Below are 21,792 nucleotides of genomic sequence, written 5' to 3'. Positions count from 1 at the left end.
ACAACAAAAAACAAACTTGCTCCTGGACCAGGTCCCATATGGTGGAGGAGAATTACTGTAATGGGGGCAGTCAATAAATTGTAAATACTAGGTAGTGGTATTGTGTCCCTGGACTTGGAGAACCGTTCTGTAACAGGAAAGAGAACCCTTGTTCTTTAACTCACGCTGAAGGATTTAAGGGTGAGGCGACATTATGCCTGAAACAGATCATCCTTGGAAGAAGACAGGCGTGTCAAGAAAGGGAGCGAGAAAGCAGACGCAGTAAGATGCAAGCAGCCGCCAGTGAATCTGGGTAAAAGGGCACACAGGGATTCTTCGTACTATTTTAAAGACAACTTCTGTAAGTTCGAAGTTATTTCAAAATAAAAAATCATCTTAACATTGTTGAGCAGGCTCATGGGCCTCCCTGGGGGTTGAGGCCTGAGAGCGGGGCAGTTAGGCTGGGAGCTGGCTGGCCCAGGGCCACGCTCTGCTCGGAGCCCCAAGCCACAGAAATGCTTCCTGGGGGGTTTCTGTCCTTCTAGTCCTGTGGGTAAATAGTCGCTGTTCGAACCTGAGCCAACAGCTCTTGGGTAAAGCAAGTCAAGGGCATGGCAGGGGCCCGCAGGGGCCCGGTGCTCCTTTCCCTTCAGGACTGAGCTGCCCGTGGGGCTGGGCTGGACATCACAGAGATAAGCAGACGTTGGGCACCGAGTCCGACCCGGGGCTGTGAGTTCTGCCCAGGCTCCAGTGAGCTCGCTGGTGACCTTAGCAAATCCCTGCCCTTGTCTGAAAGCCTGTTTCTTATTCTCGAAAAGGCAGCTGACACTTGTTTTTAACCTTCCAATATCCCTTCTTTCTTCTTCTGGCACAACTGGCTGACATCACTACCCACCTTCCGAGGTCGGCCTTTGGACCCCAGCTTGGCTAAGCAGGGAACCACACCCCGGCCCAGCAAGTGATTTGGAGCTGAGTGCGTGACACTAACCAGGCCCGGGAGACTCCCCGCTGGGATTTTTTTTTTTTATTACTTTTTATTGATGTCCACCACACCCAGAAACAGCTCATACTCTCCCTTGTTCCTCCAATTCTTAAATACAGATTTTTCAGCAAAAGATACTGTGGTTAAGAAGGACTGAAGGCCGATAACTGGCATTCCACTGGCCACTCATTTAGATCAAATGCTAATCAAAACTTCCCGGTTTTGTTTTCAGTTGACGTATAGTTGATGTACAACGTTGTGTTCCTTCCTGGTGTACAGCATAGAGATAAAAATACGGAACACTTCACAAATTTGCATGTCATCCTTGTGCAGGGGCCATGCTAACCTCTGTATTGCTCCAATTTTAGCATGTGTGCAGCCGCCGAAGCCAGCACCATGCTGGGATTTTTGTTGAAATCCCTGGATTGTTCCTCTGGGAGGCCGCAGGGGGTGGAAGCCGGGAGCTACAGCTGGTGCCATACAACAACTAAGCCACCGTGAGTGAAGTGGGGGAGATGTAGCAAAAGGCGGAAAACATCGTTTGAATCCCCGGACCCACTGGTACCCTAGATCCCAGGACATCTCAGCCCAGGAGCCAGGAAATGCCTGTTTAACTTTTTGCCTGTTTGGCTTCAATTTTGGTCTTTGTGTGTGTGGCAGGGGGGAGGTAATTAGGTGTATTTATTTATTCATTCTTAGAGGAGGCACTGGGGATTGAACCCAGGACCTCATGCACGCTAAGCATGTGCTCTACTACTTGAGCTATACCCTCCCCCCTCAATTTTAGTCTTTTATAACCAAAAAAAGGTCTGTTGAAAACAAGTCAACAGGCCCCAAACGGAGTCATTGATGCTAAGACCCATGTCACCAAACTAAGACATAACCGGCTCTCCCAGAAATGGAATCTTAAACTAGTCGATCAGGAATTGCCTGACCAGCACTAGGTAGGTCACCTGCCTGGCACACCCCTGCCATCCCTTAAAGGAAAGTGCCTTTGCCAGAACTAACCCGCTTTGGGGTCTCATATAACTGCCTTGTCCCGCTCCCTTTCTGCCTGTAAAAGTCTTTTTTTTCCTTTCTATCTGCTAGGTTGGATGCTGCCTGATTCAGGAATCGTTGAACAAAGCCAATAAGATCTTCAAAATTTACTCAGTTGAATTTTGTTTTTTTTAACAAATCCTAATGCAAAGAGCTCCAGTTCCACCCGGGGGGAAGAAGGGCACCGAGAGGTTCCTGCAGCCCAGGAGAGCCCTCTTGGCAGGGCAGCTCTCCTGTGCCCCGGCCCCCGCCACCCCCGCCACCCCCCACCGCCTCCTGCTCCTCTCCCAGCCACTGCTCGTTGCTGAGATGCATCCTCCCTCAGGAAAATTCCCTGGACCCCAGACTCCATTAGCCACCCCCTCCCACATCCCTGCAGCCTGTGCTCACCCCTATCCTGGTGGGACAGAGGAAGCCTACAGTTCTTCATCACAGCCCAAACCTGATGGAGTGGCTTTTCCTGGGAGAGGGGGAGCCATGAGCCACGTGTATCTTATCAGGAGAGGACTCAGTCTTCTTTGTGGGTGGGAGGTGAGCCCTGGCGCTGGCTAGCAGCACAGCTGAGGCTTCTCTGGAAATGCAAAGGGGACCCAGAGTTGAGGTCAGCCACAAAGGCTGCAGGGTGCCAAACTGTTCCAGGAAAGCAAGAGGGAAATTGCTGGTGGAGAGGCCTGGGGGCGGGGTGAGTCATAGGGTGGCCCCTGGCAGAGCTGGTAGAAATGGGAATCCGTCAGTCACCGCTGGCTCGTGTGGCTCTGATGTAAACCCCGTCCCACCTCCATGATCGTTCTGGAAGGTCGGCTTCGTGTGGGGAGGCAAGGACCCACGTGGTTTCTGGGGAGCGTGGAGAAGAGGGACTGATTTCCATGTGAACTTGGCAGGAGAGGGAGAGGACGGGCAGGGGGAGGATGTGGGGGGTGTGGAGAGTCAAGGCAGGTGTGGCTGTGGGACTTGCACCCCCCAGGGAGGCGGCAGACGTTGGGGGGAAGCACGTGGAACGGGGCTTCACTGACATTTGGGTTACAGCGACTTTTGTCACATGGCAGAGTGTCCACGGCTCTGCTCACCTCCAGCTTTGTGAGGGCAGGACCCAGGTCGGGCTGACTCACCTCGCATCCCCAGCCCCCAGCCCTCCAAGAACCACAGCCAGCCTTGGGCCTCCTTTCTGATTTTACAGCTTCCTACATCAGATGGAGGCAGTAATGATTGCCTTCACACGTGCCTCGCGCTAACCCCTTCCCACACCCAGTCTCCTTTAACCCTCTGTGGTTCTCTCCATTTTACAGGTCTGGACACCGAGGCACAGAGAAGTGAAGGAACCACCCGGGGCTCATGCAGGGAGGGCAAGTGACAGTCTAAACCCAGGCAGGCTGACTCCACGCCTCGGTCACTTTCTAGCTTGCTTTCCCTGCTGCTAATCCTGCTGGCCAGGGGTTTTGTTCAGACTTAACCCTGGCTAGGCTGCCCCCGCCCTCCTGTTTGACGTTCATCTCCCTCCAGAAAGTAAGGTACATGAAGGCAGGACTGTCCCTCCCTGGTTCATCGCTCTGTTCCCTTGCACCTGCCAAGAGCTGCATATACTAGCGGAATTCACGAACACATGAAAGGAAAAGTGACCTGACATTTGATCCTCAAGCCGGCTTTCCCGAATGTCTTGCCCCAGCCCCCGACACCTGCCCCGCTGTCCTAAGTCTGGGTGGGTGGCCTTGGGCATGTTGTGACGTTGTAATGGCTGCTTCTCGAGCTGCAGATAAGCTGAGTCGCCGAGCCTCTGCGGCTCAGGGCTGTCCAGCCACCACTGAACCAAGAAGCTCAGAAAAGGCTCAGCTGTGGCTGCCAAGGCCGTGAGTCACCTCTGAGTACAGCTCAGCCGGGGACGGAGCGGTGATGCTGTTAGAAATGAGGAAGAAAACCCCAGGCCTGGCTCTCATCCAGCTCTCAGGCTCAAGTCCCGGCTCTACCACTAACATGCTGCGTGACCTTGGGTGATTCACTTCCCCTCTTTGAGCCTCAGTTTCCCCATCTGCCAAAAAGGGGTGATGAGCCCTCTCTCCGTCCCTCTGATGGGACAGAGTGTAAGGGGGCACTCCCCTGCCTAAGGCATCTGGCTTCTATGCCAGCACCTTGCTCAAAGTGCTCACAGCAACCCCGCCCTGTTGCCAAGTCCTGTTGGCCTTTTTCACCGAGTTCTTAAGGTCGCATGACCTCTGGGTCAAGTTGGATGCTGCAGCACACACCCTCCTTGACATTGCCTGGTGCTCCTGCTCCTACTCAGTGTGTTCCCTCAAATGTTGGTGCGATCAAGGGTCTGCAGCTGGAGGAACAGTGAGAAGGGAGGTGGGAGAGACACTCGGGGGCTGGCATCACATAAGGTGTTGAAAACCAGGTCCCAGCCCCAAGCCTTTACTGTGAGGATGGAGGGAAAGCGTGGGAGAGTTTTAAACCTTGAAGCAACCCACCTGGTTAGATCTGCACTTTAAGGAGGTCATTTTGGCTTCAGAGTGGCACACAGGTAGACCAGAGAAAGGCTGGCAGGGCATCTGAGAAGTTCTTGGCATGAGAATAACGTGTGAAGGTCCAGGAGAGGTGCCAACAGAAAGCTTGGCAAGAAGAACCAAAAAGCCCAAGGAAGTTTTCAAAGAGGGATCCAAGTGAGCAGGTGGGACGAGCAGGAAGGGGCCAGATCTAAGAGGGACTTTTAAACCATGTGAAGAACACAGATTTTGTCCTAAAAGCCTTGGAAACAGTTTTCAAGACAGGAATAACAATTAGGTTTGCGTTATTCAGGAGAGCACCTGGCCACTGTGTGGAGGATGGCCAGTGCCAAGGAGGCTAGTTAAGAAGCTACTGCAGTTGACCAAGCAAAAGACAGTGGGGCAACACTGGGGGACAGATGGGGGTCACCGCAGTGTGGACAGATTCTAGAGAAACTTAGGAGGTGGAAGCTAATGACTTGGCAAACGCATGGACTTGAGGGGGAACAGAGGAGTCAAGGACAAGCTCTAGGATAATCTTGGCAATTGGGTGGTGCCCTTGGGAGAGATGGAGAAACAGGGGAAGCTGAGGAAGTTTAGGATGGGGGTTGGTTGACTTTTTCTTAAAGGGCCAGAGAGCAAATATTTTAGGATTTGCAGGTCTCTGTCACAACCACTCAACTCCGCTGTTGTAGCACAAAAGCAACCAAAGGTGATACATACACACACATGACCTTGGTTATATTACAAAAAACTCAAATCTACAAAAACAAGTGATGCGCGGGTTTGCCACACCTGGCTTAGGGATCACCATGTTCAATGTGCTTACCCTGGATCCAAATGGAGATCCTCAGGAAAGAGTTGGAGAAATGGGTCTGAGCATAGGAGAAAGGTCAAGGTGCAAGAGAGAATTCAGGCAAAGTCGGAGTGCAGATGGCCATCTAAGACCCAGAGAGGGAGAAGAGCAGAATGCTGAGGGCCAGGCCCTGAGGACAAGGAAGGGATAAAGGAGACTGGAGAAAGGTCCTTCTGAGTGCTGGGAGGCACACCTAGACAGTGGGCATGCAGGCAATCAAGTCAAGTAGACAGGCAGCCTGCAGGCTGGTGTGCGTCAGTTGGATGTAAATGAGGGGTACCAGAATATCCCACCCCAAAACATGCCCCTTTGGCCTATGGATTATTTTGATTAAAAGGCCCCTGACAATCAGCAGATGCAGGAAAAACTCTGAAAACTAGTCGTAAGTTTTCTTAGGAGAATCTCCATTTATAGAGGAATTTCCCATCTGTAAAAGGTGTCTCCCTCTTCCATACCTGGAAAAGGAGGACTCTTATCAATGGAGAAGGCAGGACTTCAATCTGCATAACAAACTTTACAAAACAGCCCTCCCCTAACTTGCTTCCCCCACCCAGAAGCCCCAAAGTCCTTTTCTTCCATCTTTGCCTAAGATGGTTACGTATCTAAGCTGGGATGCTCCCACATGTCATGTGCGATGTGCGTGTTAATAAACTCCTTTTTGGTTTTTTCTCTTGTTAACCTGTCTTTGGTCAGTTTCATTTACAAAGTCCCTGCTGGAGAACCTAAAATGGTTAAAGGAAGAGATTATTTTTCCCTCCTGTAGATAACCAAGGAGTCAGTGACAAGAAAACGGGTTTGAGGAGGGATCTGGAGACAGGAATGTGGAGTCAGCAAGACGATGGACAATTCTCAAGAAGTACTGAGGTGGGAAGCCCCATAAAAAGACCGGCAGGACCCCCAGAAAGGGCCACTACTCTCCTGCCAGCACCATCTGCTTCCCTGGCCCAGAGGTTCTATCTCATTTTTTGCCTCTGAAACTGCTTACTTACCCCCTAAAATTCTATTGGTTCCCTGAGCTCACTCCTGATTGGTTATTTCTCTCCCTCCTGATTGGTCTATTTCTACAAAGCTTGTTCCTAATTAGTCAAGTTTTGTTATACCTTATTTGCATATGATGTTGCAAAGTGTAAACTGGCAGCCTATAAAAGCCTGTGTAAACCTACAGGCGGGGTCCAGAGCTTGGAGTGTTAACTCCTCTGGGCCTGCTGGTGTAATAAACCTGAGTTCTCCAACTCTCCGAGTGCTGCTTGGTCTCTCGCCCGGATCCAGGTTGCTGTCAGAGCTGAGCTGTAACACCGAGCTGTAACACATTTTTCCGCAACAGTATGGGCAGTGAAGGTGTAGCGGAAGGTGGCAGCTGCAAGGGAAGATGGAATACAGGGTCGTCCGTTGATGGGAGACATTTGCTGAAACGCTGAAGGGGTGAGACAGCACTACTGAGGCTGCAGGAAGGGGCAGAGGGATGTATGGCCATCCCGCCACTAACTACCTGTGGCAACTCGGACTGCTTCCTCATCTGCAGAGCGGAAATAATAGGGTCTGCCTCATGCAGTGGGTGCGAGGTACATCCATGGCTCAGCGCACAGCAATAGGATTTCAGTAAATATTTCTCCTCTTATCATCCTCCCCAACCCCCAGCACCCAAAAAGAGTGAGTCTCGGGGTGGGGGACCACCGGAGCCTGCAAGGTTTCCCAGATTTGCAGGAAGCCCTGGTGATCTGGGAGTATCTTGAATAATCACTGTTTTCCACTTTTCTGTGAAAACCTCAATAAATGGTGGGGTTTTGTTTAAAAAAAAATCAATAGGAATAGCAGGAACATAAGCTTGATGCACCCCAGGGCTCAGCAAGTGTACTAGAGGCAGGATTTTTATGAGGGTTTCGACCGGTTTTGGCTTGTTGGAGCAGTGAGCGACTGCTCTCTAACTGGTCCGAGGCCAGGCCTTCCAGAGTCACGTTTTCGACCAGGAAGGGAGAGTGATGGGCCCTTTGCAGCCTGAGTTTTTATTGCAAGGGTGGGAAGGATTTGTGTAACAGGTTAAATAGTGTCCCCTCTCCCCCCACCCCCATTCGTGTCTACCTGCCATCTCAGAATGGGACCTTATTTGGAAATAGGGTCTTTGCAGAAGGCATTAAGGTAAGGATCAAGCTGAGATCAGCCCAGATGTAGAGAGGGCCCTGAAAGACTAGGGTCCTTATGAGAAGAGAGGACCAAGGTGGGAGGGTATAGCTCAAGTGGTAGAACGTATGCTTAGCATGCAGGAGGTCCTGGGTTCAATCCCCAGTACCTCCTCTAAGAATAAGTAAATAAACCTAATTTCCTCCTCCTACCCCTAAATAAATAAATAAATAAATAAATAAATAAATAAATAAATAAAATAAGTTAAAAAAAAAAAAAAAGAAGAGAGGACCAGACATGCAGACAGAGGAGACCATGTGAAGCCGGAGGTAGAGATTGGAGCAACGAAGCCAAGGGTTGCTGGGGGCCGCCAGGAGCTGGAAGAGGAAAGGGAGCATTCTTCCCTAGGGCCTTCAGAAGGAGCCTGGCCTGCTGACACTGGCCTCTGGCCTCCAGAATTGTTAGAAGATCAATTTCTGCTGTTTGAACTGCCTGGGTTAAGGGCATATGTTATGGCAGCCCTAGGAAGCTCATATGGCAACCTGGCTTCATGCTTGGTCTTGGGCACCTGAGGCCAGGTGGTGGCACTGCCAATAGCTTGAGGGAGACTCTTCAGCTTCAAAAGGTCAGAATGTGGTATGTGGGCCTCAGCTCAGACTGAAGCAGCAGCACATCAGGAACATCATGTGAGGGCCCATCAAACTCAGAGGTATTTTATGTCAACTCCCACGCTGTGACAAGAGACACCTTCAGATTAACTTTTCATTGACAAATATTTTGAAAAAATATGAGCCACTGATGGCCCAAGAACTTTACTTCTATGCGTTGTCATCAGGAAAAATCTGAAGAAGCTTTCTCCCCCAACAATGTATATCCTGACCTTATTTCTAATACTGAAGAACTAGAAGCTGCCTGAATGTCCAATATTGAGGGAATGGTCAGATAAATTATGGTATATCCACCAGCTGGATTACTAAGCAGCCATTGTAAATATTTATGAAGAGTGTTTAATATTTACACAGAGCTTTTAATGATGTGGCAGAAAGGGAGTGACATTCTGCTAAGCAGAAAAAGAGAACTGTTACAAAATGATACAATAGGACGCTAGTCATGAAAAAAATGCATAAAAAGAGACAGAGAGGAAATATGCCAACGTGTCAGAGTGGTCCCAAGTTGGAGGAATTATGGGAGTTTATTAAAAAAATTCTTTATACGTTCTATATTTTTGAAATGGTTAACTATGTACATGGGTTACCTCTACAGTCAAGAAAAAAGTAAAAACTGTAAAATGCTGCGTACGTGGTTTCCATTTTTATTTTCTCCGATGGGTGATTGCACATCAGCGAATCTTGAGCGATGCTAACTACTGAGGCCGGTCACGACACACACACGGACAGAGAGGTCGCACGGGCTGTGCCGGGCTGGCTGTAGCAAAGGTACGTCAAGTTACACAGGTGGATTGGTAGGCTGGTTAAAACACACCACCTGACCTGACACTGTCGGGTCAGGCCGCCTCTCCTGCCTGCCACTGTTGTTTGCGGAGGTCTGTGTGTTAGGCTGGTGAGTGGTGTCCCGCTGGCACTCCGCCCGGTGGCCCCCGGTGTGTGGAGAGTGCCTGGGTCAGCATCTTCTCTGGCTCCCCTTCTCATATGCCCTTGCCTTGGTGTTGGAGCCTCCAGCTCTCTGCTACCTCTTCCAAGCCCTGGATGTGGTCCAGCCAGGGCCCCATCCCCACTGTGCTCCACACACCTGGGACAGATGTTGCAAGGGGAGGAAGAGCCAGGAGCGAAGGGACACACTCCTGATGTGAGCCGTGCCCAGACACGGGAGGGGAGGATGCGGGAGACAGGACCACGACACCACACACAAGCTCAATCTTTACAGATGGCCCTCTGTGTCTCCAAAGACACGTGGGCTGTGTGGAGCCCTCCGGGCACAGCCCCTGGGAGAGGACAGATGGGGGTAGGGGATGGAGCCGTTTGGGGCAGGCCTGACAGCAGAGTTAGAGGGATGGGTGGGGAATGTGTCCAACATGGTGCTAGACTGTTGACGAGTTACGACTATTCACACCTGGGGATCATGCCCCTCTCCCAGTTCATTAGCACGGTGGGTTAGATACAGCTAGATAGAAGTGGAGATAGACTTTTTCGAGGGAGGACCTTTCCTGGCGGTTGGATAAACAGTGAGACAGACTCCTGGGTTCGGCATGCTCTGGGAAGGGCCATGCGACGGTGAGGGACTCCCTATTGCTACACTCTGTACAGGGCGGCCCCTGGTGGCAGTCACGGGCTTGCCTTCAATCCCTTCCGACGCGGAGAGCTCTTGGGCCCCGGTGAAATGGGGGCTATGAAGACAAGAGGATGGGGGGGGGTCCCCGTGGCCCCGGGGGCACCCCACACGGGGGCTACATGATATTGCACTGGGCGGCCCCGCAGCAATCCTTGATGAGTGCCAGCCCCGTCTTGGCCACCGTGGGCTTGCTAGGCGGGGGCTCTGCTTTCTTCTCTGCCCGGGAGCCTGCAGCAAGGGAGGGGAGCAGAAGCAGAGAGGGGAAGCAGGAGAGAGGGAGAGGTGAGGTAAGGACAGCGCTGACCACCTGCAGCCCCTGTCCCACCCCAACCCTGGCCAGGCTTTGCTCCGACACCACAGATCACGTGGTGGGGGGAAGTGGCATGATTTTTATATGGTCCTGGTGACTGTTTCCACCTCCCTGGCGGCCACTGGCTTTCAGTCCTTGACTTTAGCCTGTCTCATATTCTGTTCTCCTCACCATTGCATCTGCCAAGCCGAGCACAGGGTCTGGCATTCAAGAAGTATTTGGCAAATGATTAAATGAGAAATTTTATGTAAGCCGCTTTGCTCTAAGGGCTCCTGTCTTTCAGTTCTGGAAAATGCTCACACATTACCTCTTCAGACACCCTCGCCTGTCATTCCCTGCTCTCTCTCCTCCTGGAGTGCCTATTAGATGTCAGCTGGGCTTTCTTATTCTAACCTCCATGTTTCATAACTTCTCTTTCATATTTCCTATCTCTTTGTCCCCTGTTGCTGCATTCTGGGTAATTTCCTCAGCTCCGTCTTCCAATTATATGAATCCTCCCTTCAGCTGTGTCTCTGTGTTTAATCCATTGAGTTTTTATTTCAGTGACAATAATTTTTTTAGAAGGCTAGCTGTTTGCTAATCTACCTATTCTTGTTTCGTGGCATCTTGCTATTTCACTTTGGGTATTATTCCTTCTCTTATCTCTTTAATCATTTTAAATATAGTTCTTGTCCCTTTTAGATAGCCTGTTATTTCTGGTTGATGGGAGGACATTCTCTTTGTTGCATCTGCTGATTCCTATCATGGTGGTTCAATTCTTCATGGGTTTTAAGTTTTTATTGAAAGATTGTCTTCATAGGGATTTTTATCTGTGGGCTGTGTATTATGGGAGTCGAAAGGTCTCTGCCTAGTAATTTTTTGAACATTTTTTTATTGAGTTATAGTCATTTTACAATGTTGTGTCAACTTCTGGTGTAGAGCACAATTTTTCAGTTACATGTGTCTGCCTAGCAATTTTATATTTGCTTTGCTGGGATCCCAAAGATTTCACTGGTTTTAGGTTCATTTTAATTTTTCCACTTGGGATCCCAGCACCCAAGATGGGTGGCGTAAATTTGGACCCCACAATGGGCCCCTTGCATGTGGTGCAAGCTTGGCGTTTTGATTTCTTGCCAGAATTCTTTTTTCTATCTATAAACCTACATAAAAGGCAAGTTTCCTTGCTCCTTCTCTGCAGTACTCAGTGGAGTTTTTCTAGTTTGCCTTTTGTGGAAGAGACAATCCATTGAGAATGCTGGGTTTAGGCAGAGATTATGTGCCTTGTGATTTTTGGAGGTGTGCAGAAGGGACCAGGGCCCTTCTCTTTCTTTACTTCTACACGCTGTACAGCTGTGTTTTCATGGGATATTAAGTGATGATCAGTGAAAACTGGGTTGGTGGCTGCATTTGATAGTGGAAACTTTGGGGTTTCATCTTTCTAGCAAGATTTCCTGTCCCTTTTCCTCTAATAACAGCTCATGTCCCTGTGGCTACAGGAATGGGCAAGTAACACAGATCTAGCCAATCACAGGGTCCCAGCCTTTTAGTGACAGTGATGGCCTAGGAGGTGGGAACCTGATCCAAGAAAGGCCAATCAGAATCTTATACATTCAGATACCAGGAGAGGGCATCTCTGGTGTTGCCTTGCTGCTGCTAAGCTATGGCTCTGGAGTTCTGGCCCGAGGGGAGAAGGCCTGTGTAGTAGGAGAAAATGAAGCCAACACGCCAAGAGGGGCCAAGATGAGAGGTGGAAGGAAAGCAAGGGTTCTAACAGTGTCCAGTCCCTGAAGCCCTGGTTCCGATTGCTCTTTTTTCCCAGCAGATTCCCTTTTCGCTCGGGCTGGTTTGGATCAGGCATCCATGTCTTATAACTGAGTGGCCTCACTGGGCCAACAAAGAGCCGGCAGTTCCTCGACGGGAGCACCTGTTACCGCTTTCACATGCTAGCGGATGCTGGGGCCCTACAGACGGAGGGCCAAATGTGCAGCATTTCCCCAACTTATTTCACACAGAATCCTTTTTGCTCTGAGTGTTTTGTGAAGCTAATATTCTGAGACGCAAACTCCTGGCTCCACTTTTCCAAAGGTTCCAACTCCAGCCAAGGCCAGAGCTCCCTGAGCCTCGGTCCCTGCTTCCTGCCTCTGTGGCCACCCAGGTCCTTCTATGAAATGCACCAAACTGTATGATGAGAGGGTGATGGCTGCTGCCAGGACTGGCTACAGAGTTTGCAGAACCCAGTGCAGTGTCCTTCTAGGCGTGGGGCCCTGGGCGGCTGCACGGGCTGCTTGCCCATGAAGCTGGCCCTGCCTGCTGCCATCTGGTGCTCAAGTTTGATCTCTAGAAAGCATTTTGGTGTGCCCCCTCCACCCCTGACCTCTTTTAAATTTCCTTTTCTCTTGGATAAGGGGAGGTGAATGAATAATGTATGCACTCACTGGCTGGAGATTTGGTTACTTTGTCTAGAGGTTTTAACTTGATTCTCAGGAAATCGGCCATTTCTTTGTCTTCTTCTTGCTCCCTGTGTAGACAGATGTGTAAAGACAAGAGGAAAATACAGTAAGCTGGGAGAGTATCAGGGAACTGATGAAATGAGGCGAGAGGGAGGGACCATGTGTCAGACTTTGTGGACGGTGCATGCATGCTGTTCTGTGTTGCGTGTGGATGGTGTGCATGTGCTGGTGCGTGTTATGCGTGGGTAGTGTGTGTATTTTGGTGTGTGTTATATGTGGGTGGTACATGCATGTTGGTGTGGGTTATGTGAGTGTTATGTGTTACGTATGGGTGGTGTGCATATGTTATGTGTTATGCGTGTATAGTGTGTGCATGTTGTAACTGGTGAGTCTACTATGATGCAGAAACATATCAGTGATAGAGTAAATGCCTACCCAGGCTAGTATGGGACCCCGGGGCAGAGGCATGGATGTTACAGGACCCAGCCTCCCTCCTAGAGGGGAGCTGGGATGGCCCTCTCCTGGCCATGTACCTTTAAGTTGCCCAGGACAAGGTACATGGCAGATCTCAGAGGGCACATCACCTCCACTCTTCCAAGGGTCACCAGGAGCAAAATCGACGGGCCACGCCTGGTTGAGCTGGGCAAGGTGTGTCCTAGGGGCGTCGGAGAACTCAGGAAGACACAGAGAACTAAACGGAAGCTGCCCTCTGGTTTGGAAGAGGCCCTCTCAGCCTCTTCCAAAGGCTTTGCTCCAGGACAAAAATAATCAAGAAGAAACATTCATATCTTTCCTGTGCCCCCGCCTCCTTGGGAGCCTTCAGCTGCACAGGGCCCACTGTTGTCCAGACCAAAGTGGCCGGTGCATCTGCAAACAGGAGATCCTGAAGGCCAGGAAGGGATATCAGAGCCACCAAGGAGAGGGGAAGGAGAGAACAAAGCTGGGAAATGAGGAAGACGGGCGAGGAAGCAAGTCAGTACAGGGTGTAGAGTTTCTGTAGAAACCAACAGAAATTTCTGGAAGTTGCCTTGAAACTTGGGAGAAATCACCGTGAAAAGAACGTACAGGAAGCTCTGCCATGTGTTATGTGACGTAGTTCCTCCCTGGTTACATCCTCGAATGACATTCACTTAAGACCCACAGGCCTTTGCAAAACTCTCTGGAGCTGCATTTGAATTTCTCTTGCATGTGAAGTGAGTCCTCAGGCCAGAAGGCCGGGATGCATTTGCATTCAGCATTTGGGGAGTGTTTGCCCATGTCTGCTGCAAGGCTGTGAGTCCCAGGAGCAGATGTGAGGTTTTGGCAGGAAGCTGGGTTGTGTTCCAACAGCCCTGTGCTCGGGGGACACATTTTTTACCTTAACCGTTCGACCTCTGCGTCGTCCACCAGGAAGTCTCTCTTCTGCACCAGTTTGTGGATTTTCTGGATTAGCTCATCCTCTCTCTGCTTCTGCAGCTTGCTTTTTTCTTTTTCTGGGAAGAAGAAAACATCAGGAAAGAAAGACAGTCTGAGTGTAGCTGGTGAAAGCACTTGAGTCAGAGGGGCCAGGGTCAGAATCCTGGCCTTGCCGTCTAATTTGCTGGGTGAACTTGGAGAAGCACCTTGAGCGCTTCAAGCTTCTGTTTCCTCCTCTGTAAAATACACACAGTGAGGCTTAAGTGCTCTGATGTTAGTAAAGGACTTTGCCTCGAGCGGGCCTGCGGGCAGCCCTCAGTAAGCCGTAAGGATGCAGCAGTGGGAGCGGGTGGAAGGCGGGGGGAAGAGGGGATTACCCTAGAGTGGGGCTCAGCCCATCTGTCAGAAGAAAAGCGTCCATGCTTTTCCATCCTGTCACAAAGACTAAAGGCTAAAAAGCCAAATCGTAATAAAAGAATGAGGGTTGGACATGAGGACTGAGGAAACCAGGAGGGCGGAAACTGAAACCTGCATTGGGCTCCCTCTGCTCAGACCTCTTCAGAAGATAAAAAAGAAAAAGGAAAAGTGGGGCAGCTTGTCCGTCTGCCTGCTTCTGCTGGCAGTGACAATTTCCTCCAGATCTGGAGGCAGAACCAGAGACCAGGAGAATATAACATTTAGATTAGAGAGAAAAATCCATGTCTCCTGTTAATCAGAAGGAGGAGCGAGGAAGGTGGGGTGGAGTTGCTAGCAGCCTCCGGATTCCTGGTTACGGCCGCGTTGGTCACGGTGGTTATCATTCCCCCTTTGGACTCTGTCCTCTCCAAGTCACCAGCAACAGTCCTCCGATATCCCTGTGTCCCCTGCCGCGCCCCGGATGTATGCCAGATCTATCACGTAACAACTGGCAGGGCCCCTAGGAACTCAGAAGCCTCCCTCCCCAAGTTATTCATTCCTATTTTCTGTCTCTTGCCAGTTGAGGCATCCCCCAGGCTTCCCAGATACTCAGCTGCAGCCCTCCACTCATGCAGCCCCTCCCAGCAACTCACAGGAGAAGCCACCTACTCAAAGTGGTCTGTGCCAGCTCACGAACCAGTTACTCACCCAAGTCTCCACCCCACCGGCCAAGGCTCTTCACCTGCTTGTGTGTGTGACCTACCTTTCCTGCCAGCATCTCCCATCTGCTTCTGAGCACCACCCACCTGCCTCCAGGTACTACCTACCTGCCTGTAAGCCCCACCCACCCACTGCAGGCCCCACCCACCTAGCTGTAGGCATCACCCACTTATTTGAAGGTGTCACTCACCTGCCTACAGGCACCACCCAACTACCTACAGGTACCCTTTTGCTTGCCAAAATCATCTACCTATTTGCTACCTTTATCCCCTGCTTGCTGGCATCACACACCTGATTCCTAACAACTCCATATACTTGCTGATGTGACCTTGCTCCCCATCTCCCCCAGGGCACCCACTTCTTTAGCCCAGGCCACCATCACCTCTCCCTGAACCATGTCTCAGTCTCCTAACTGGTCCCCCTGGCCTGCAGGCCCCATCACAACTGTGAGCCCTCGCTGCAGAGTCAGGCAGTCCTGGCTTGACACCCCAAGCTCCTCTCCTTCCTAGCTGTGTGACTCCGGGCACACTCCTCAACCTCTCTGAGCATCCACTCTCTCCATACAGATAATCATGAAGTTGTTGCAAGTTTTAAGAGAGATAAACCAAGTGAAATATTAGGCTCACTGCCCGCTGAATAGTCAGGGCTCATGAACAGGCAGCTGCTATTATTATAAGCTATTATTTAGCATCCTCACTGTTGTTTTAATGATTAAATGCCCTCTAGATGAAATATTTACTGAAGCAGGTACAAAAGCAAGCACTTATTTAACGAAGGAAAAGCAAGCCTCACCGCATCAGTGTGCAAATGCTGAGTGCTTCACACATCGCAGCAATTATCATTCTATTTGTATGACTGTGAGCTTTACATTTTCATTTAATCTGGGTTTCTCAACCTTGGCACTACTGATTCTCGGGACTGCATCATTCTTCGTCATGGGGCCTGTCCTGAGCACTGCAGGATGTTCAGCTGCATCCCTGGCCTCCACCCACTAGATGCGAGAGGCACTTCCCTCTCCCGGTTGTGCCAACCAAACGTGTCTCCAGACATGGCCAGTGTTCCCTGGGGGCGGGACAAAGTCATCCCTGGTTGAGAACCACTAGTTTAATTCTTTCCAATAACGCTATGAGGGAGAAACTATTTTTATGTCCAAGGGGAGGACACCACGCGAGGGCAGGATACCATGGCTTCTACAGCCAGATCCAAGTGTCCCCAGCCCTGAGGGGGCGGTGGTGGCAGTGGAGGTGGGGTGAGACATCTTGGCCTGTTCTCAAGAAGCCCCGAAGGTGGGAAGGGCCCCAGGTGTCCTCTCTAATCAGTCTGGTGAATTATTTTCTGACCTTGGCTGGAGAAACATGATTTTCTTGGCCATGCTTAATATTTTTATTGATGTATTGCTGGGAGCACCGGGGTTTTTCCCCCCCTAAGCTCAGCTAAAGCCATCGAGAAAGCTGGCCCTGGTCCAAGGAATACATAGAAAAGCTCTTAACAAGGAGTCAGAGGAGAAGGTGGAGAGAGGTGAGCGGGAAGGCAGGAGAGGAAAGGAAAACTGAGCATCTGAACTTCTGCACAAAACTGATGGGGAAGGTGGGGCTTCCTGGAAGAATCCGCGGGGCTGGCATTGAGGACCTGGGCTCTGTTGCCAAGGGGCCCTATGACCTTGTGTGAACCATGCTTCTCAGTGGGACAGTCGATGGCATTTCGAGTAGAACACGTCCTTCGGGGGGACTGTCCCCTTGATGCAGGTTTAGCGTTCTTGGCTTCTGCCTGCTGGGTGTCAGCACTGATCTCAACTTTCTTTAAACTTTTGGGGAGTTTTTTGGCATGAATTTTGGTACTTTAAATGTTACATTAAAATATAATCATGGAGTCTTTTGTGTGCCAGCTGAGTACCTTGTTCTCTTCACCCTGGTCCCCGTCCTGGTCAGTCGTGCACCCCAGTCATCATGTCAGCCAATGACCCCCTCTCCCACCCGTTTCCACCCATACTCCAGAGGCCGCCACGGCACCCATTGGAGCTGCTCTGGCCTCGTGGCCACACAGTCAGGTCTCCTTTGCCTCAGCAGCACCCACATGTCCTGCTGAACCAACAGGGGGCTCTGGAAATCCTTCTCCCAAGATGGTGATGTCAATAGAGGTTGGGCCTATCACAGTTTCTGGGGAAGTTGAAAACTGGGACACAGAGGCCCTGAGAGCTGGACTCTGGGGTGGGAAGATCACGGAAGAGAGATGGAGTGGCCTTGCTTGGCTTGTGTGCCAGAGGGAGAAAATGGGACATGGTCCAAAAATGAAGAGAGAGAGAGAGAGAAAGGGAGAAAGAGAGAGAGAGAGAGAGTCCAAGTGCCAAAGAACATTCCACCAGTGCTCCGGTTTCTGGTTCTGGACTCTTGTGGGGTTGGGCTGGGCATCACGCCTGTGTTAGGATACTCAGTACTCCCTCGCCACCCCATTTCATTTGGAAACACCCTATTTGAAAATAGGATCTTGGCGGAGGTTAACAAGTTGAGGTCATAGCCGTTAGGGTGAAACCTTCCTCCAATGACTGGCGTCCTCCTAAGAAGAGGAGAGGACACACAGAGACACACAGTGAGAGGAGGGCCCCACGACGACAGGGGCAGAGACTGGGAACGCAATCCAGGGAACAAAGGGTGACGGGACCCCCAGAAACTGGAAGAGGCAACGGGGGATTCTCCTCCAGAGCCTTTCGGAGGGAGCATGGTCCTGCTGCTACTTTGATTTCAGACTTGTGGTTTCTAGAAGGAAGTTCCCGGACTTCTGGTTTCTCTCAAAGAATCAAAGTTCTGTTGTTTTAAGCCACCAAGTTCGTGGGGCTTTGTTACGGCCAATTAGCAAGCAGATGCAACTCCCACAAGCTCCGGGAGCTTCCGGTGTCCCTCAGTAGTTGCCTGTTCTGTGTTTACAGAAGCCTGGAGGGGTTTTAATACCTTTCAACCGAATAATGCCTCGGAGGACGATAAAATGAGAGTTGAGCTGGCCTGGTGCCTCTCAGCCCTGGCTGCCCATGGCAATCATATAAGAAGCTTGTAAAAAGGACCGATGCCAGCTCCCCACGCTAACCGAAGTTTCTAGTGGGTAGTATCTGGACTCAGCTCTTTCTCCCCTCCCCATTCATTTGTTGTTTTATAGTTAACATCTCACTCTCTGTGGCAAGAGTTTTATGAAGATATCATCCACATAGCATACAGCTCACCCATTCCAGAGTTAGGCAACCACCACCACAATCAAGTTTAGAATATTTTATTTGTTTGTTTTGGGGAGGAGGTAATTAGGTTTATTCACTTGTTTATTTATTTTTAATGGAGGTACTGGGGATTGAACCCAGGACCTCATGCATGCTAGACATGCACTCTGCCACTGAGCTACACCCTCCCTCCAATCATAGAACATTTTAATCACCTCAAAAAGAAACCCTGTATCCACAGCTGCCACTCCCTTTCAATTAGGACTGTCTACTGACCTGCACACTCCCAGAGCCTGCACGAGGCCCGGCACCGAGCAGATGCTCATTAAAGCAATGGTGTCGCCTGATACTATGGTCATCCACACACTCCCATTAGAACTAGAGTGTGTTGACGCCTGCACTTTGCATTTGCTGTCTCGCATCATCCTACAGCATAGCCACAACCATGTGAGCGCCCACTGTGGGCTTCCTTTTGCAAACAAGGAAATTAAGGCTCAGGAAATCAAGGTTCTCAACGAAGTTCATTTAGCTGGTAAGCCTGGATTCAAACCCATATCCCTGGATTTGAAAGTAATGGTTCTTAGACGGGGGGCAATTTGCCCACCTCCACCTCCGCTGCCAGGGGATATTTGGCAATACCTGGAGACATTTTTGGAGACTTTATACCATTGTTAAGTCGTAACATCGTTAAGTCAAACCATAAGTCTGGGGCTGTCTGTACTTTTGACAAATGTCAGCGACTCCAGAGGGCACCTTACCCAGCCTGGATGCGCAGGGAAATCTTTCTTGAGAAAAAGGACCAGACAAGCTATAAGCTGAAGGGTGAGCGGTGATCTGTTTGGGGAGTGATGACAATAGCAGCACGGATTTATGAAGCACTTACTATAGGATGGGACGTGTGCTAAGCACCTGCAGGCTTTTTCCCTCGGTCAGTCTCACCACAGTCCTTAGAGGTAGACAGCATGGCTGTCCTCGTTTACAGATGAAGAAATCGAGTTTGAGTGAAGTAACTTGCCCAAGATCATGTCATTAATGAGTGACAGATCTGGGTTTGACTCCAAAGCCAGAGCCTGTCGCCACTATACCCACCTGTTTCCAAGCAGGATAATAAGAGTCATCATCGCTAATATTTACTGGATTCTTACTTTGGACCAGATACTAAACCAGGCACATGGCTTATACTGTTTCATTTAGCACAGAGAGGTTTCTATCTAGTGAATTAAGTGCTGTTACTATTACTACCCCTTTTTCAGAGGAGGAGAAATTGAGTCTCGGAGAGATAAAGTGACTTGCCCAAGGTCAAGGAGGTGGCCAGAATTAGGACTCGAACCTCCGGGCCTGCCTGACTTGAATTTGTGTTTGGACCAAGCGATCAGGGACCCCTGAGTCACGAGAATGAGGCTGCACTAGGAGTGGAGATGAACTCTGGCTTCCAGAAGGGGCAGGCTGGGGGCTCTGGGCAGATGCTTCACCAAGGTGGGGTCCCGCATGGCTACCTGGGACGGCGACCAGGTTCTGCAGCTCCTGCTTCAAGTCCATGATGGCGTTACAGAGCTGGATGTCATCCATCCTGGGGAAAGAGAACACCACAGCACAGCAGGTTACATTGACAGGACACCCTGCACCCTGAGCACCACCCCAGCTTCAACAAAGAGGGTTTCGGGCAGAGGTTTGTCCTCTGTAAAAACCACACATGCTCCTTGGAGAAGTTTTCCTGCAAAAGAAACAAAAACAAAAACAAAAACAAAAACTGCCAACTATCCCACAACTTAGATGTGATCAATTACAGTTAATAACACCTTGACAGACTTCCCTCCAGTCTTCACGCACCTGGCTTTTGTTTGCTTACATGAGCGAGCTCATGTTGTAGGTTCAGTGTCCTCTTATTTCAGCTACATTAAAAGCTTTTAAACATTACAGATATTCACAGCACAGACAGAAAATCTCCCCTTATCCTTTAGAGAAAACCACTCTCAAGTTTGGCTTGTATTCCTCCAGATTAAAAAAAAAAAGTTTATGCTCATGCTACCAAATGTGACATCATCGTTAATGTACAAAAAACATTTTGCAATTTGCTTTTTTTAACTTAATGATATATCTTGGCCATCTTTCCATGTCAGGACATGCACATCTCATTTTTAATAGCTGTGTAGTATTCCATTATTTTGATATACAGTGATTTATTTAGCTATTTCCCTTTTCATAGACATTGGAGTTGTTTCCTAATACATCTCTGGGATAAATTCCTAAAATAAAGAAATCTCTAGCAAAATTAATTCCTAGAAATGTAATCGGAGGGTGAAGTGATGTGAACCCTTGCATTTTAACAGGAATTTCCAAATTGCCCTCCAGAAGGACTACATGAAATTCACAACAACAGCGTGAAAGGAAAGCTCACCTTTATAATCTCAGCAATCGGGTTACACGTACAGTTTTTTTAATTATTTATTTATTTGTGTATTATTGTATTATTTTATTATTACTTTGGCAGGGGGAGGTAATTAGGTTTTATTATTTATTTTTAGAGGGGGACTGGAGATTGAATCCATGACCTCGTGCATGCTAAGCACTTGAGCTACACCCTCCCCCCATCGCAGTTCAACTTCACGTTATGTATTATAGTTTCGTGTGTATGCGCTGCAATATTAACTCATCTTCCTGTGACAAACGTTTGTAATGGCTGCTTGGAGTTTCACCAAGTGGATTTATCTGGGCACTTTTAATTATGCCCTTACTTTGGTTACTTAGGTGGGTTTTGGGAGGCTGTTTGTTTGCTATTTTAGCCTCCGTAGAATCAACATGGATTCATATAAAGCTTTTTCATCATGTTGGGTTATTTGGGGTGGGGGCTACAGAGTCTCAGAAAGGAACCACTGAGTACTGAGGATATGATGTGTCTATGGCCATTGAGACGTAGTTTCAAATAGCTTCCTCATAGGGTGTGTGTGTGCCTTCATTCTGCAGGTATTTATTGAGCATTTACTATGTCTACCACCATTGTAGCCTCCTGGGATGAACCAGCCCCCTCTCCCTTCATGAGCTGAAACTGAACTGGGGGAGACAGAGGGTGAACACAAATATGATGGAACGTCAGATGCTCTGAAGGAGGGTGGAGCAGGTGAGGGGGTGGCATAGGCCAGTTTGGACACATCAACCTTCCGTCCCAGGAAGAGACGGAGGGAAGCATGAATATTCTCAGAGGGTTCAACTGAGTCCACACAGCAAGCAGGGGCAGGACCAGGACTAGAAATCCACTTGGCTGGGTCCACTGATCTTCCTGCCTCCTTGGCGTCTTCATCAAGAACCTGGTCCACCGCCTCCATTCAGAAGTGCCATCCACAGACCAGCATAGGCCACCCCTGCCTTTGCTCCCCAAGAAAGGCACATATGACCCATTCCAACCCCAGCATCCCAGCTCTCAAGCGGCAGGAATGTCTCACTTCAGCCTGTGTCTCCTGCTCCTGTCGCCAGAGGCACTCCAAGTGCTTGTGAAACCCTGCCCTGGAATGTCCTAGCAGGTGGCAGCTGCCTTGAATGAGCTTGGGGACTTTGCCAGAAGGGGACAAACTGTTCCCCTGGGTTCCCATCCACAGTCGTGCAACTG

At 49.8% G+C, this 21,792-nt stretch overlaps 1 protein-coding gene and 1 non-coding gene across 2 annotated transcripts in view; both read right to left on the bottom strand.

Annotated features, from left to right (window-relative positions):
- Positions 1-1,249: 1,249 nt before the first annotated feature.
- LOC116147267 (U6 spliceosomal RNA) lies at positions 1,250-1,356 on the bottom strand. The gene has a single exon (XR_004130801.1). It is a non-coding gene; the product is annotated as a U6 spliceosomal RNA (small nuclear RNA).
- A 7,106-nt stretch (positions 1,357-8,462) lies between these two features.
- Positions 8,463-21,792, bottom strand: part of BMERB1 (bMERB domain containing 1) — a 108,063-nt gene continuing 94,733 nt past the window's right edge. The window contains exons 3-6 of the mRNA XM_010982611.3: positions 19,685-19,758; positions 13,833-13,947; positions 12,461-12,543; positions 8,463-9,964 (exon numbers count right to left, since the gene is read on the bottom strand). Of these exons, the coding sequence (XP_010980913.1) occupies positions 9,852-9,964; positions 12,461-12,543; positions 13,833-13,947; positions 19,685-19,758 (385 nt within the window). The 3' untranslated portion in view covers positions 8,463-9,851. The remainder of the gene's footprint in view (positions 9,965-12,460; positions 12,544-13,832; positions 13,948-19,684; positions 19,759-21,792) is intronic.

The sequence above is a fragment of the Camelus dromedarius genome, chromosome 24 (assembly GCF_036321535.1).
Source record: "Camelus dromedarius isolate mCamDro1 chromosome 24, mCamDro1.pat, whole genome shotgun sequence".
Lineage (NCBI taxonomy): Eukaryota > Metazoa > Chordata > Mammalia > Artiodactyla > Camelidae > Camelus > Camelus dromedarius.
This window is presented reverse-complemented; position numbering and strand designations above follow the sequence as displayed.